The sequence below is a fragment of the Montipora capricornis genome, chromosome 2 (genome assembly GCF_036669925.1).
Source record: "Montipora capricornis isolate CH-2021 chromosome 2, ASM3666992v2, whole genome shotgun sequence".
In the NCBI taxonomy this organism is placed as follows: domain Eukaryota; kingdom Metazoa; phylum Cnidaria; class Anthozoa; order Scleractinia; family Acroporidae; genus Montipora; species Montipora capricornis.
In genome coordinates this window covers 27,144,757-27,162,157 of record NC_090884.1, presented here as the reverse complement: position 1 = coordinate 27,162,157, position 17,401 = coordinate 27,144,757, and the positions used below count along the sequence as shown (strand labels likewise).

Below are 17,401 nucleotides of genomic sequence, written 5' to 3'. Positions count from 1 at the left end.
ATCGCGATAAACCCAGTTGAGACAGTTCAAATAAATAACAGCCTTTCGTCTTTAGAATCGCTGCTGGCAACAAATTCAAAGTAGCTGATCTAAGTTTATAACATGGTCTTGCAAAGCTGGTAAATTTGGGAACGGTAGAGGGACATGGATATCCCAACATTACGGATCGAGACCTCATCGAAGCAACTATTTTTCCGTCCTTCCCATGGGAGCATTGGCCTAAAACATCTATTACCTTCGTTATCTAGCCATTGCTTGCGGTAATCAACAAGCATGAGGGTGGAGCCCATAACTGAATCCAAATAATTTATTTAAATGGTTAACGCTTCCTTTAACGCCAGTACTCAGGCATAGAATTAGGTAGTCCTAATGCTATCGAAAGCAATTGAAACGTAATATGAAATGGTTATATGTAGCTTGCATAAGTATCAAGTGCCTAAATGAATGAATTTCGAAGCACCCACGACTTAAAACAACAGTTGATAGGATACAACAATTACAAAAGGTGCATACTTTCCTAACGATTGAAGGGTAGAGAGATCACCGTCAAAAAATTATCCTACCATTTATTTCGACCACACTTGATTTACTGTCTTTCCCAGCAACACTATTTGCAGTGCACGTGTACTGAGCATTATCTTCTATATTAGCCTCCATGATCACTAATGAACCATCATCCTGAACTCTGTATCTGTCCCCACTGGAGATTTCCTGCCTATTTTTTGTCCACGTGACAGTTGGTGTTGGTACGCCGCTGATTGGACACTGAATGGTAATGTTTGTGTCGGTAAGTGCTGTCACATTATCACCGATGCTCAAGACTATGTGACTGCGATCTTGAGCCTCCACTGTTTTTGATTCGTTGATGCTGACGCTTGGTTTAGAGTGTTCTATGAAGTTGAGAAAAAAAAGGTGCGTCAAAACATGAAAATAACCGTAACCCGACGTTCCAGAATTGAAAAGTAACGATTAAGGACCTAAAACTTTGACGACTGATGAGGCGAAGTCCGAACCAGTGAGCCCTTGGACATTACAATTGTAAGTGGCACTGTCCTCGACGTCTGCTTGTTTAATAACCAAAGCGCTTTCACTGGTTACGGCAATATTCTTCCCAGGGATAAGCTCTTCTCCATCTTTGGTCCAGGTAACAGCTGGTGTAGGTACTCCACTAACTGGACATCTGATGGTGATGGTGGTGTTTGAAGCTGCTGTCACGTTGTCACCAATGTTCATCGTCACTGGACTTCCATCCCCGACAGGAATATCTTTTCCAGGACGAGAGAAATCTATTGTAGGACTTATCGATTCTACAAAGGAACAAGACACAAATGGTTCCCAAAGTTAGGAATGAATTCTTGAATGGATGTCAAACGCGGCTGAGAATTTGTCGGACTTTTTCAGTGCCATGGCTTAGCCTAATGAGGCGTTTTCAGAACACAGATGATAATTCCTTTATCACATTATGCATAACTATTTTAAATGAAAAGAGTTGCTGCAAGTTCTCGTCTCGCACATACTTACCAACAACCTGTACCACAGTTGATGCACTGTCTTTCCCTGCAACACTGTCCGCTCTGCAAGTGTATAAAGCACTGTCTGATCCATGAGCTTTAACGATCAGCAATGAACCATCATCCTGAACTTGGTACCTGTCCCCAATGAGGATTTCCTGGCCACTTTTTGTCCACGTGACAGTTGGCGATGGAACGCCACTAGTTGGACATCGAATCGTTATGCTTGTGTTGGTAAGTGCTGTAACATTATCTCCAATGCTCAACAAAATGGGACTGCGATCTTGAGCCTCTATGGCCTTTGGATTCTCTGAGCGTTTCACAACAGGTCTCGAAGGACCTAAATAAAAAAACGACGTAGGTAATAATAGAAATTTTGTCAAGCGACCTGACAAATTTTTTGAAAAAAGGTGTATGGAAATTCTGGAATCTGTAAGTTCAAGGAGAGCATTTTTGGTTTATTGTCAAACGACATCGTAGGCTTCGTGGATTGTCTGATTCGCTGCAACATTCAGGTTTTACGATCGCTGGCTTTAGGATTATTCTAAATTCTCCCGGTGGAAGCATGTATGATCTGTGTGAAACTTTCACCACACTCTCCATCATAAAATTGTTATTGCAAAGCTCCTTTGTACTCTGCTGTGTTCTTTCTTCTGGGTAATATTATTTCTTTCCATCACATTGACCACTAAGAACTATTGCTGGTACAGATTCCGTATGCTATTATCCGTTAACAAGAACAAAAACAATTGCTTAAGATACTAGTTACTTAAGATTGTTCTGTAATCACTCTGCAGTGAAACTGATCTACATCAACTCAAACAAGAGTCAGGAATAGGCATATCGTTTATTGATAGCTAGACTACAATGACATGGGCGACGGCGGAAAAGAAAGAAAAAAAGTAATTTAACACGACCCACAAAACCAATGTAAAATCCTTACAATTCATTTGAATAACAGAAATGTTATGGTGAAACTAATCTGCAGCCGCAAAAATTGACAGAAGTGTAGCGAACGAGAGATGCCGTTGAGTGACCTTGACTTACAAGTTATACTTTTTATTCTAGAGCACGAATAGCAGCATGCAAATGCCTGCTATGTAGTAAGAACCACATAGCGACTGCTAGTAACTCTTGCATTCCAAAGCACGAGAAAGTAAATAATGTTGCGCTCTGATCAGGCAAAAAAACTTAGGAATGCTCGGGGGAATGAACGGAAACTACACAATGTGGTTTACGGAACTTACGGAAACACAATAGGGAAGCTATGACCCTTGCAGTTCTGCGCAGAGAAACCTGAAAAATTCAAGACTTCAACGGAGTTTGAACCCGTGACCTCGCGATGCCGGCGCGACGCTCTAACCAACTGAGCTATGAAGCAACTGATGTTGCGAGCCGGTCATTTGTGGGTTCAAATGTTCCCAGGATGAATACGAAATGATAAATGAAATGAATCATATATTGAACTGCAGATATGAAATCAAGGGAAGCTATGATCCTCGCAGTTATGAAAGCAATAATTTCTATCCTTGGAAAACTATAGAAGTACTCGTTTGTTTGCTAGTATATCCTTGGAACTCAGGAATAAACTCGCCATTGCAATGTTCTACAACAATTATCTGTTCTTGGAGATTAAAACTTACCTTTTATTTCTACTGCTGACGATGCACTGTTACTGCCTGACACGCTTTTCACACTACACGTGTATTTTCCACTGTCATCAGAAGCAGCTCCTTTAATTACGAGGGAGTTGTCACTTGTGAAGGAATACTGCATTCCCGGAGAAATTGCTACTCCATCTTTGGTCCAGCTAACAGCTGGTGTTGGTACTCCACTCACTGGACATCTGATGGTGATGGTAATGTTTGAAGCTGCTGTCAAGTTATCACCAATGTTCATAGTCACTGGACTACCATCACCAACGGGAATCTCTTTCCCAGTTTCAGAAACCTCAATGGTCGGCTTAACGGGCTCTGCGAATAAATTCAGCCATATATTAAATATTCATTTCGAAAGGCAATTATGCCTTTACATCACCTTTCCCTCAGCACCTATAGAAGCCTTATAGTCACTAGATTACCGTGTGCGACAGGAATGTCGCAAATGGGGACATCATGTTTAACGCAGTGGGGAAAACCCTTGCCTTCCCTCAGAGTCGATCGGCGTCATAAGTGAGTGGTGTCTGTTGGTTCACTACAGTGCTTCGAGGTTTTTCCGCGGGCTCTCCAGTTCCGTCTCGTCAAAACTCGACATTGCCTTGATATGGTTTACAGTTCCACCCCGGAATAGTAGAGGAATCTGTGCTCAGCAATATAAGCTTGATGATTTATTCAATCAAGTGTTGATTGTCATGTATGCTACTTATCGACGAATTTTACGTCGAGCAATATGAAAAGATATGAGATCCAGCCGACAGAAGCCTTATTCTCGAACTCCCTACGAATTGACTGCATGCTTCTGAGTCTCTTTATCACGTCTGTTAGGTAACTTGAAACCTCATTAATATGCCAATCACGTTTGGTATTAGAGAGCTTTAGATTCTAGGACGAGTACGACTACGAGTACGAAATTTTCTCATTGCACAACATTGAGCGCGCGCAAACCAGCGTCATTTTGGCGGGAAAAACGTGTTACCGTCGTCATTTTACTACGAGGTTTTGCAAAAATGTCGTCGTGCCAAAACAAGTCAACAACACGGCAGCAGTTTTGGCATTTTTCGATCAGCAAAAAGGCCCAGGTAACAGCAATAAGAATAACTGAACAACCTATACTGTTAACAAAGAGTAAGATTAATCGTACGGGTTATAAATCTTCTTAGTATTTTCGCTAAAAACAAACAGTCAAAACTCGTACTCGTTCTTGTCCTCGTCCTAGAATCTAAAGGTCCCTTGACCCTATTGTCTGAATTGTTTATGTTGTTAGCTCCAGCTTGTACTTAAGTGTAATTGTTACAACTACTTACATTTAAACAACCCCCATTCCGATGACTTTTAATAGTTATTTCGCAAATGACCGTCGATTTAATTTAGCTGTTTCATATCTTTCTAACTGTGACCACATCAGTCAAGTATCGAACAGGTTTGTTCACTGTCTTTCCATAGTTTGATCCATAGATTGAATTAGACATTTCTTTCCTCAAGCCTCACGAACTTTACGTGTTATGTCACAGTTGACCTATTCATAAGCTTGAGGTGCACAAAGCCTTGATTTTATCAAATTTACAACTACTAATGTGAAATCTCTGGTAATACGCTTTGTAACCCTACAACTCTTTACGTCTGTCTCACCCGCAGTAACTAACCTGTGGTTATGTCTAGTTTCATAATTCTTTCGACGTTCTAAGTTCGCAAAATGTACTTAAAATATAAAGAAATAAAAATCGCGTTAGTTGCGGTTTAATTCTTACCAACAATCTGCACCACACTCGAGGCACTAGAATTTCCAGCAACATTGCTCGAGGTGCAGGTGTAGCGACCACTGATGTTTTCGTCGGCATAATCGATCACCAATGAAGCATCATCCTGAACTTTGTACCTGTCTCCACCGAGGATTTCCTTGTCATCTTTTGTCCACGTGACAGATGGCGGTGGAACGCCACTGGTTGGACACTGAATGGTGATGCTTGTGTCGGTAAGTGCTGTCATGTTATCACCAATTTTCAGGGTTATAGGGCTAAGATCTTTCGGTTCAAGTGTCTTGGGTATCTCAGGAGTGATAATCGATGGCTTAACAGGATCTGTTGAAAACAAAAAAAAGTTAATGAAAAGGCTGATAGGGACTAGGTAAGAAACTACTTAACATTTGTTAAACTGGAAATGAGTGGAGGAAGCAAATTGACAGAGAGTGCGTGTTCAACTGGGATAAAAATGGCTCCCGCAGCAGATGCCTACACTTAGTATTTCTTTCCCTGTAAACAGATACGTGCGAGAAATTGTCTCAGTTAATTACACAAGACTACATTTGACAAATAATTTTTTGTTTCTACTTGAGAACAGATACGGCTTTTTTCACTCTTGATTTTCGAAATAATACTAAACGAAAAGAGCTAAGAGATAAATGAGTGTGTCACCAGTATTAGCAAGTAGAGAGCTCAGATGATTCCCATTTTGTAACCGGATAATAATGGTGAAATAATGATACAAACCGAGAATATTTATGTAACTTGAGGCACCATCCTTCCCTAGAAAATTCTCAGCAATGCACTTAAACTCTCCAGGGTTCTCAAGTCTCTTGATTTCCAAGGCTCCACTGTTATCAGTCTTATAATTTCCGCCATTGCCAAGTTGCTTGCCGTTCATTTGCCAGCGCATGTTCGGTTTTGGAGTTCCTCTGGCAGAACAGTTGATGTGAACTGGTGTTGTGATGATGGCAGTTAAATTGTCTCCCACATGCATGTCTACAAGACTTCCACTGCTAACGTATGCCCTGCCGGAAATGTCGACACTTGGTTTGACCGCCTCTGTAAGAAAATACGAAGGTGTTGTTGACAAAGAGAAAGAGGGAGAGGGAGAGAGCCATTTTCATCAAACAAGCTTTGACTATAACTTGACAGAAGTCCAGATGTACCCCCTGCTTTCACCCTACCCAACGCAATGTTATTTAGAAAGAAGCTCAAATAACCTTGCCGTGTCGCAACATTAGGGATCGTAAGATCTACGACTGCGACCACGACGAAAACTTCACCTCAAAATATAACTTTGCTCTGGTATAGGCCTTTCGCGATTATTCCATTTCGTTCATGTCGTGTGGGCGAAGTATCCTAAAAGTAAATCATGCTCACGTCGTCGTTACATAGAGTACCGCAAAAATAGAAGCAAAAACCCGTGCCGCACGTGCAGCACGTTTATTTATGCTCTTTTAACCAACGATACTAAACACTTAATGACTGGTCCCGAGGGAAACAGTTGATTTTGTTTCCCGAGAATCTCAATGTTTCCCCGAGGTGCAGCCGAGGACAACATTGAAATTCAAGGGAAACAAAATGAACTGTTTCCCGAGGGACCAGTCATTAAGTGATTTGTTATATAGCACAAAAAGAAAAACGTGCTACGGCAACAGCAACGGCGGTCGTCGGTCAACATTCGCGGGTAACAGTGCACGGTTACCCTCTGACGTCATATATTTTGCATTGTTGCCCGCTCAGAGACTTTTGGCGGGGAACAGTTTTATTGTTAGATGTCATTTGACCTCGAAGTAACCAACGAGAGCGCGTGCTGTTCGGAAAAAAAAAATCAGCTATATAACAACATTAGTTATGGTTACACACACCTTGGGTTTTGGGCCTTCCGGAGGGTAAATGGTTTGATTTTGGTTCAGTTCAGTTTTCAATGTTACCTTTGAGGATTCGGTTATACAGTAAAAGACTCCCCTCAGGGTAAAATATTAGGTATAGTTAATATAATTAAAGGTCTTCGTGTATTAGCTACGTTCTGCTTTTTGATTGGCCAAGCCACCTCAGGGAGCAGATAAACCGTACTTTTCAGTTCAGGAACTTTCATTGGAAGTTATTTTGTTCTTTTTGATGTAACCATGGAAATAACCCTTGGGCAGTTTCGGTCTAGGGAAAGCAGTTGCGCACAAAAACGTTTTTGCCCGTGGGCAAACACTATTTACCCATGGGTAAGGGCTAGGGTAACAATGTACACTTAATTAATGTATGGTCCCGAGGGAAACAGTTAGTTTTGTTTTCCCGAGAGTCCTGATGTTTCCCGAGACGAAGTCGAGGGAAACATCAGGACTCGAGGGAAAACAAAACTAACTAGTTTCCTGAGGGACCAGACATTAAGTACTTTGTTAGATAAATTATTTAGACTTTTGCCTAAACAATCGCAGCAAAACATCTGGAGTGGGCAACAACTGTGAAATATTGTATCCCGAACCAACCAATTACAGTGCTCGTTTCGTTGAGTGAAAGTCTAGATATATAACAACTCCTATTATTTTGTGTCATTGTCGTTGACGTCGTTGTCGTAGATCTTAAGGTGCTTATTATGCTGGTGGACGGGAGCCGAAATAAAAAAATTTACTCCATGAAGTCTTTTTAGGTGTGGAAAAGGAAGTTAAAATTGTCTTAACGATTTTATCTTGGATTGCAGTCACAAACACATAATTTAGATTGATGGCAAGGATCGTGACTGGCATACCATGGATAATTTCCTGAGTGATCTTCGAATGCACACGAGCCTTAAGGCGTTTATACAAGTATATACAACGCAAGTTTTTCACGACATAATAGGAGAAAGTGTTGCACAATCATTTTGCACCGAACAAACAATGGATGCGGTGCACTATGGGCAGGTTAATTTGAACACACTGCTTGCAGTACAAAACTGAGCAAACCTTACGAAGCAAATTTGAAGGAAATTTGTAAAATTCGATCTAAGGAACAATCCGAAAGTATACGATCTACCGAGGGAGACTTTCTCGCCATTGAAACTGTTAATTTCTTACCAAACACTGTGACGGCGCTAAAGGCCATGTCCATTCCAAGAAAGCTTTGAGCAATGCATGCATAATCCCCAGAGTCTTCCAATTCCATTTTGAATATATTGAGAATGCCTGCACAGTCCATCTCCATGCGTTCATTGGAGGCAAGCATCTTGCGATCCTTTATCCATTTTATTTTCGGTTCTGGCACGCCAGTAAATGGACATTTAATGGTCAGCGCACTTCCTTGCAAGATGGCGACTTCATTGCCAATTGTAACATTGAGTGGATCGTGGTTTTGCAAGGCCTCTTGGTATCCAAACGAAGGCATGATTTTTGGTGTCATTGGATCTGGAATAGACATAGACAAAATGAGTTTTGTCCATCATGATAAGTTGGATGACAATGAAGAAGGTAAGTCGTGAGGAGGTGTAATTCAAACGGAATCTTGTCTTGGGTACGGGCCGACATACAAGCTTCTGTCCTAAACAAATTACATTGGGATACTCCTGTACATGACTGTGTTTTTTGACTACCTTGTTCAGTTGCGCCATTTCTTCCCTGTCCAATTTATGTTGACTCTAACTAAGCTGATGACTCTTGATGACAATCAACATCATGAACATTTGGACATGCAACATTCCAGAATGCAGAGGGTTTAACTTGCAGGTTGCAGGTTGCAGTTTAGGGTTGTTGCAGATCATTGTTTTACTATTACCGAAACAACCCAAACCTTTACAAAAATCTAACCTTAGACTTAAACATTATTTTCTAGACCTAATGTTAGCATTAGCAAAGGTTTGCAAGGGTTGTTTCAGCTATGGTGAAACTATGAAACTATGACCTGCAACTCTAACCTGGAACCTGCTACTTGCAGTTTACTCCCTTCAACATTGAATGATGGAGCAGGAACGGGAAGAGGCGTTAACTAGCTCATTTTCTCGTGAAACACAGTTTGTTTTAGATGGGGGCGTGACCCAGTCAATTAGCCCAGGATTACGTACCAGCCGATAGAAGTCTAATCCATGGAATTAAATCGTATAATATCACAACATCACTTTTTGAGGAAAGGATTTTTTGGTGGTTCTAAGAAAACTGACCATCACAAACGCCTGCAGGAAACAGTGCTACGGAAATCATCTCAACTAAGAGCTTCGAAATTCAACCTTATGGTGATATTTACATACATATATACTTATTTGACCACTTTCCATCATGGCCTTTCAGGGCCAATAAAAAGTAATCAGAACAGAACAGCAACTGGGCTGGAGGCAAACCAGTTGGCTGTTTACAAGTGCAGCCAAGAAGTTGAACCAGGCACTACCAGGATCAAATTAAACAAGTGCTCAGAGCGGTTCGTGAACCTGGGATCTCCGGATTCAGGGCAGGCGCCTTAACTACTATGTCTGCGACTTTCTTGCAATAAAAAGGCTTTGTCCTTGTCAACTACAACGAAAAATAAAACAAATGGAATCCATACCGTGAACCTTGAGTGTCGTTGTGGCTGACGTAACTCCTGCAAAGTTCCTTGCCACACAAGTGTAACGATCCGTATCCATTGGATCCAGATTGTACATGATCAGCTTGTTGCCAATAACAACGTAATTCCCACCGTTCCTCATCCGCATGCCACCTCTGTACCAAGCAATTGCCGGTTGTGGCAGCCCCAGAGCTGGACAGGTCAGTGTTAACGTTCGTCCTTTCAGTGTCGTCAAATTGTCACCGATTTTCCCTTTAAATGGTTGCTTTTCGTACCAGATGATGTAAGATCTGGATACTTTTATTCTTGGCCGAATTGGTGCTGAAAGAAAAGGAAGTCCTATCTAAGAGCTCTTTCCTTTTTTGAAAACTATCCGGCCAGACCCGTCAGTTTGCAAAGAAAATGCAACAATTTCAAGCAACGCTTGCATGCTAATCCCTCGCATTCTTCTGGAGGAGCATATATCATCCTCGAAGTGTGTTAACTTGAAGGCGTTGTTGAGTTAGTCCTTCGAAATGCCTGGTCTGGCCGGTCAGTTCTATCAAATGGAAGGCGTCCTAAGTTTACGAACTCAGTATCGACCTGAAAATGCACTTTGCGATCAAACATCACGTGTAAACAGATTAACATGCTTTAATTTGCGAGGATTGACTTTTGATGTTGAAGAAGGATAAACAACAGCTCTACACCGTCACTAAATTCTTACTTACATCAGGGTTGTAAGCCTCTGTAAAGATTTTTGTTCTATTTTCTATTTTCTACGGTAAATGACTTTGTATTGCTAATTCTCCCTGTGGTTTGTCTTAAATACCTAGTACCTGAGGCAGTATACAGTGCTACATAGAGAGCTGGATTCAACAACGAGCACAATTACCTCGAACATAAACAGATGAGACCTCAGTCATTTCTCCAATGACACTCTTAGCTTCGCAGATGTATGTTCCCGTGTCTGAAACGCGAGTATTCTTAATAATCACTTTTCCATCTTCGTTAACAGATACCCTTCTCTTGGAATCTATCGCTTCGCCATCTTTAGCCCACGAAACCTTCGGCTTGGGAGATCCTTCAGCTAAGCATTCCAGGGTGAGTTGAGTTCCTGTAAACGTTTGCACAGTCATACCAATAGACGCTGTAACTGGTTGCCTTCTGTTCAACGCAAAGATTTCACCTTCGCCAGAGCTGATACGCGGGAGGTCTGGCTCTGTAACACAATACAAATATCATTTGAAAACCGGCAGTTCAGTTTCCCTGGCCTATTGTGATTTCTATAATGCCATTTGCAATGGAAGCAGATTGTTCTGAGCTGTTGCGAGGCAGTGATGTTTTTTATGTCGCGTGACACTAGGTCTAGTGAGCGCTCAATCAGGATGCCATGACCTGGAGTCTACGGTACAACTCCTATGTCTTCCTAGCAGTTATCATTTTCTGGCATCGTCCTTACTTACAGTAGCTTTCCTGCTAATTGGTGTGATTTAAAAATATATGAAACTGTATAGATTTGAACTACGGAATAGACACATTATATAATGTCTATTTTCAATCATGCGGCTTGAAAAAGCTAGTCTTGATCAGCCTTTTTTGCTGCTTAACTTGCTTGATTAACTCTGATAATCTTCAAGAACTTTCATTTCATGCAAAAGGTCTGTTTTTGTCACATATACATAAATCAAACTAGAAACAACATCAAGAACATGAATCTAAAAAATGATCAAGTCTGAAGAAACGACTCTTTCTCTTGGGTCAACTGTATAACTCTGTGTCGAATAAAACAGACAGAAAAAGCACCTCGAACGAAACACATTGCTTTGTCAAATGGCCAAATTCTCCTTACCAATTACGTTAATATCAGTGCTTAGTGTTGCATTTCCCGCAATATTTTGGGCGAAACACGCAACCTGACCAGCATCCTCTACGGCGCTAATAGTCATTTCCAAAGAGTTGCCGGTCTTAGATTTCACGGGTTTGCCATTTCTAAGCCACGTGATTTCCGGTGTTGGTACACCATCCACCTGACAAGTGATATTAATATGGGTTTGTGTTAGAACCGTGACGTCACTTCCAACTAAAACGTTGACTGAAGTCCTGTTGGAGAGTGGGATGTTGTGTACGTTTGGTTGCTGGATAATAGGCCTGCGAGGGTCTGCAACAAATAATATTTACTTTATGACTTACAAATCACGATTTTGCTGTAAGCAAATTAAAAGAACCAGCAAAGTTGATGTTAGAGGACCGAAAGAAATTCCTCAAATCTTTGATTAAAGCCGGCCAATAGGCAGTGTTCAAAACCTCTTCGACTCAAAACGAGTCTTAGATGAAGTCTTTCTTAAGAAAATTAGTTTTCGTTTTTTTATGCAAAGTAAAACTGGTTTGATTCGAAAATCTCGTGCTTGGGGATGCTTTTGAGAATTATGGTTTAATGCAATACCGGTTAAAATTCCTGCACAAAGGAAAGGGAGATCTGGTTAATTATTGCACAATAGAATTTAAAGTTAGTTAAAAATTAATTAATTTACCAATTCGTTTATTTACTCGTTTACTCACTCGTTGAATGACTCGAAAAGGCACACCAATTGCTCGGTAATCTTTCGGGAAAAACGAGTATTTCGGATTTCAAGTAGCACTTCTGAAATATTTTTGAAATCTTTGGTCTGGATCTATTAAATATTTAATTCAAGACTAACCAACAACATTGATCATCGTAGACTCCTGGTCTGATCCAACTTCACTCATTGCCGTACACAGATAATCTCCTGAGTCGCGTACTGTAGCGTTCTCAATAGTTAACACGTATGAAGTATGGATCAGCTTGTCTCCTTTGGTCCAGGCAACTGACGGTGTGGGTACGCCCTCTGCTGAACACGTAATAACGATTTTTGTTCCCGACAAAACCGTCAACACACTCCCAGCTGTAGCTTGCACGGGAGCAATCTCTGATAACGACACTATTGAGTCTTCGGAAGAGATGATGGATGGCGACTGAGGATCTTGGAAAAAAGAGATAGAAAATGTCGAGAAGGTTGTTCCAAAGGTTGGAAGGCTACTGTAAAATTGCTGGAAAAGCTATTAAGATATCTTAACTAAGGAGAAATTGATAGCTTTGTAAAAAGAAAGCTACAAGTGGTTAGAGGTTCCAGTTATTACTGTATCCCACTAACGTTAAACTCCTTACTGGCTGACTACACGGATGACGTCATACGTGAATGAGAAAGAAGAATTGTTCCTATTTTAGTAACTCACCAAAAATCTTCAACTTTGTTGATGCTGACGCAGTTCCAGCAACGTTTCGCACGGAGCAAACATATTCAGCGGAATCGGAAGGCTGCAGAGCCATTAAAACAAGAGAGCCATTAACGACTTCAAATCCGGCATCCTGCTCCATGACTTGACCTTCTTCGTCCAAAACACTCCATTTGACTTCAGGTTGGGGAAAACCGGAATACTCACAAGTCAGAGTTACTTTTGTTCCCGACAGCACCTGTATTTTGCCTCCAACTGGAACTTCACGTAACTCTCTGTTGTACCAGGAAACCGTGCCATCTGATGTTTTAATCGTAGGAGTGGTCGCCTCTACGAAATAAACATAACAATGAGGTTGATGCCTTGAATTAAACATGCTTCAAGCTTGTATTAAAAGTGCACAAGTCCAGAACAAGCCGAAATTGCAACAATAAAAAGTTAAGGCAACTATCTTTTGGCAATAGCACTTCAAGTAACCATTACACGAGGGATCTCGTACTCTGATCTTACGATGGACTGATTTGTCCAGTGCTTCCATCAAGGCAAGAAACTGTAACCTATCTGTATACCAAAAACTTCATTTTCTTCATTTGGACCGGTAAAAGAAGCAATAGACAAAAACGGAAATGTTTTTAAAACACCGCAACCAGTCACAATAAAGGCAAGATCAATGACAAGTAGTGCCAACCATCCAGCTTATTAGTGATACTTCAGCTCAGTTAGCAATTAACAACAAATGATGAACTATTCGACAGCCACACGAACAACAAAAGCTACAGCAAAAGCCACAACAACAACAACTGGGCAACAACAGTAAAAAAAATTTACCGAGTTTAAATATTCGTGGATAATCAAAATACGCTAGCTCAGTTTATTTGCGCCTGCAACAATGACCACTTTATTTTGCTCTTACCGACAACTTTCACTAAGGCAGCCTCGGTGACCTCACCAGCTTTGTTAAACGCATTGCACATGTACTTCCCAGAATCGCTGGCGTCTACCTCACGAATTGTCAACAATTGTCCTCCCTGATTCACGTCAAATTTATTCGCTGGCTGCATGCTGCTACTGCTGTCCCAGTAAACAGAAGGTTCAGGGATTCCTGACGCGATACATCGAATGTTGACGGTGGTCTTTTCAAGTACTTTAAGCGTGCTTCCCACAGTTACTGTGACTGGCTGCATGTCGTACGATTCGACATTTATTGACTCGCCTCTGATCGAAGGTTTCTCTGGTTCTAATATACAGAAAAGAGTATTGAAAGTAACAATAAGAAGTAGGAATGTTTTAAGTACCCTAGTAATGTCGCGATTGATTGATAGGACAAACATACGTGTCCTATTTACATTTTTGCAGTGGGCTCGGACATCAGCATACTAAGGGCGCCGATGGCAGCCGCTATCAGTCCATTTTATGAGCCCACTGAACCCTCCCAACCCATGATGAGTGATGATGTAAGTGAGTGATGAAGATAGGCCACAACACCGGAAACCACGTCCCCTACTCTTTTCGAATAGTGTGTGGGTTCTTTAACGTCCCACAGTGTTATATGTGAACAAGGTTTGTGAGACGGGACCTCCGGTTTATTGTCCTTATCCGAGAAGACTTGAAAGTCTAATCATTTGCAGATGTCATTACAAAGACAGCACTTTCTCCTCAGTTATTTAAAGACCCTGAGTGTTGGTCCGGCCGGAGTTGAACTCACGACCTCCCGCGTGACAGCCCGGTGCTTAACCAACTGAGCCACCGGTGCGCTAGTCACACACAAGGCTATGGGTTTCTCAGATGAAATGTGATTTGAACTCATTTTGTCAATACCATTTGGTTATCGAACGTCTCTTTTAAAGGAAGGTTGTGTAATGTGTTCACAAGTGTTCATGGTTCCGAAGTTCCTGTTTGAACGACGCGGGCTTTAGTTTTATACTCTTATATTTTCGAGAAAAGATTTGCCCGAAACCAAGGAAATGTGGTCTAAATGTAAAAGTCTTCAAAACGAGACGGTTTTCTTAACTCGTCATATCACTTATAGTCGAGATGACAGAACTCATTCACACCATGTTTTATTTTGATATTCCACTCTTAAGTTAGCTAGCGCATGACAACTTTAAAATGCGCTTGATAAATTTGACCGTTAAGCATTTACCACAGGACCCTAAAGACTGCAGCTGTTGAAGTACCTGAAAATGTAAGGAAAGTTTCCTCCTCGTCGGATCCAGCACCACTGGACGCAACACACGTGTAGCTTCCACTATCTGACGATGTGCTATTCAACAAAATCAACGTGTTGTTAACAATTTTTAAATTCCCACTCTCCTTCACTCTAACTCCAGATTTCTTCCACTCTATGTTAGGAGTAGGGTTGCCTGTTGCCGGACAGCTGATGTGCACAATGCTACCTTCCAGAGATTTCAGCCTATCTCCAATCACCAGGTCATGTCGCACTGAGTTAAATTCTTGTATGTCCATGTTTGAGGACAAGATCTTTGGCTCAACTGGAACTGAAACAGGCCAATACAGTTGAAATGCAATGATAACACTTGCTTCATTAACCGGTGTATGCAAATGCAGTTTACATTAATGATGGGAACTAAGCCTGACTTCTTATAGCGCAAATCGCAAGTTACAGTTTACGATTACACCACTGCCTAACGGCTGAGAGGGGTTGGAAGGGGGTTCATGTTACATGCGAGGTTTGTTGCCATCAGGGAGCTTAAGCATGTGGGTTTTTTGAGACGCGGACGGCAACTGGAAGAGAACATTTCGCGTGCCAGGACAGTGGTGTCTCCCAAATTGTTATACTAATCATCCTTAATGGAGAAAACGTACATAGCAATGTAAATGTGGTTGTCTGAAGACAAGTTAAAAGGGAAAACAGCTCACTTCCGGTTGCCGTCCGCGTCTCTAAAACGCGCGTGCTTAAGCTTCCTATTATCTGACAGGTCCCTCCAGCCATTCCGTTATTTATATTTTCCATGATAACAAAGTGGTTATTATCATTTTTTGCGGCAAGTCCCATTCTTGTTAGAGGTTGTGATGATTAAGGTCAGGCTGCGTAGTTCAGCTTCCTATAGCCCCTAGTTGAACGAGAGAACTACATAACTGTATAGGTCTTTGACTCATGGTGAACTGCCCGAAACAAAGTCGAAAGTAACTTAGCAATTTCCCCTCAAAACGTCCGTCGATTTCGAAAGATATGCACTTTTTCCCCAAAAGCTGATAGAGGATTTGACGAGGCCCCAACACTCGAACCAATAGGCTTCTTCCTGAACCACGCAGTTTTTGAGATTAAAACAAAGTGGTCTTAAGATAGAAAAGACAGAAAAGAAATGTCTTACTTATAAGAGACAAAATTGTGGCCTTCAAGTCCGATCCATAAGAGTTTTTCGCTACGCAAGTATAGGAACCAACATGTTGTGGTGTAACACCAGTCATTGTAACTTCTCCATTTTTAAACCATCGACGATTTTCGTCCTCAACAGAAGAGCCATTGAATAGCCACGAGACCGTTGCATTGGGAAGCGCCGTTACCGGGCATAGAATCTTCACGCCAGTTCCGACGACAGTGGTCAAGTTTCCTCCAACTCCTATGGTAACTTCTTTTTCTCCACTAATAGCCAAGACGTTTTCCTCCGTACTCGTGATTTCAGGTTGACTACCAACTACACAAATAATGAACCAGTTAGTATCTCTAGCATTATACTCATCAAGCATTCTCACAATTTATGTTTATTGCGTTTCTGAGGTAAGTGTTCACTAGAAAAGCGTAAATTTTACCTAACACATCAATTCGAATGTCTTTAGCATCCGAGCCATCTACATTGGAAGCGGTACATCGGTATCGACCAGAATCGGTTGTTGAAAGGGATGATAATACAAAGACCGGTCCTTTTGTTTCCAATAAAGCACCATCTTTACTCCACGTGACCTCGGGCGGGGGTACACCAGTTGTGTTACATCTGATGGATAACGAATTACGCGTGACAGTTGTGACATTAGAGCCAACATTGACTTTGAACGATCCACCTTCAAAGAGCTTTAGGGAACTGAAAACTGCAGAAATCTTTGGCGGAGAAGTTTCTGAAAAACATTTAGAGGAAATTAAAATATCAACCAAATAATGAACTGAGCACCTCTATTCAATTGGTCAATTTGTAGGGTATAGAGTCAAGGGGAGGAGTCTAATCAGAAGTCCATATCCCAGAAGTGTCGATCGCTCTTATTTGGCCTGGGCCAATCAGATTGAGTCTGATGACCACATTGCTTCTGATTGGTCGATAAAACCAAGTAGCCACGCAAAGGAATGCCCGCGCTAAGTGCAAAATAGCATTAACCGTTCTAAAAATAGATAATACCGTAAAATGATGGGCCGCATTCCATCGAAGATCGACACTTTTGGCTTATGGACTTCTGGCCGGTCTAACGTTCTTTCTTTTTCCCCTTACTTTGTGGGTACCTATACTGGATTGAAAATTATCCGTCAAGTTTAATGTCATTTCTTTTTACGATTTGATGGATTTTACATTGCAATTCGAGTTATCAAGACTATCATAGACTGGCAGTTTGTTCTTCGAAACCCGACCAATTTATAGCGGAATACATTCGACAAGCTGTCAGAGAAAAACAACGAGACAGCATCTTATGTAGGTCTTTAGGGCTAAAAGAACAGTTCTCAGTATAACTAATAACTACATTATCATTAAAAAAAACCCGATTTTTGCATGGTTTTTCCTTTAGAAAACGAATGGTT

The 17,401-nt window shown here is 41.3% G+C and overlaps 1 protein-coding gene and 1 non-coding gene across 3 annotated transcripts in view; both read right to left on the bottom strand.

The window, feature by feature from the left end:
- LOC138039212 (hemicentin-1-like) overlaps positions 1-17,401 on the bottom strand; it is a 78,267-nt gene that overhangs the window by 14,370 nt on the left and 46,496 nt on the right. For both annotated transcript variants that reach the window (XM_068885411.1, XM_068885412.1), the window contains 16 exons: positions 16,429-16,731; positions 15,990-16,313; positions 14,832-15,152; positions 13,568-13,891; positions 12,655-12,984; positions 12,099-12,401; positions 11,249-11,557; positions 10,292-10,618; positions 9,418-9,738; positions 7,962-8,288; positions 5,656-5,970; positions 4,918-5,247; positions 3,155-3,484; positions 1,522-1,851; positions 978-1,307; positions 564-890 (listed from right to left, as the gene is read on the bottom strand). In XM_068885411.1, coding sequence (XP_068741512.1) covers positions 564-890; positions 978-1,307; positions 1,522-1,851; positions 3,155-3,484; positions 4,918-5,247; positions 5,656-5,970; positions 7,962-8,288; positions 9,418-9,738; positions 10,292-10,618; positions 11,249-11,557; positions 12,099-12,401; positions 12,655-12,984; positions 13,568-13,891; positions 14,832-15,152; positions 15,990-16,313; positions 16,429-16,731 — 5,151 coding nt within the window. The remainder of the gene's footprint in view (positions 1-563; positions 891-977; positions 1,308-1,521; positions 1,852-3,154; positions 3,485-4,917; positions 5,248-5,655; positions 5,971-7,961; positions 8,289-9,417; positions 9,739-10,291; positions 10,619-11,248; positions 11,558-12,098; positions 12,402-12,654; positions 12,985-13,567; positions 13,892-14,831; positions 15,153-15,989; positions 16,314-16,428; positions 16,732-17,401) is intronic.
- On the bottom strand, positions 2,820-2,892 carry Trnaa-ggc (transfer RNA alanine (anticodon GGC)). Its single transcript has one exon. It is a non-coding gene; the product is annotated as a tRNA-Ala (tRNA).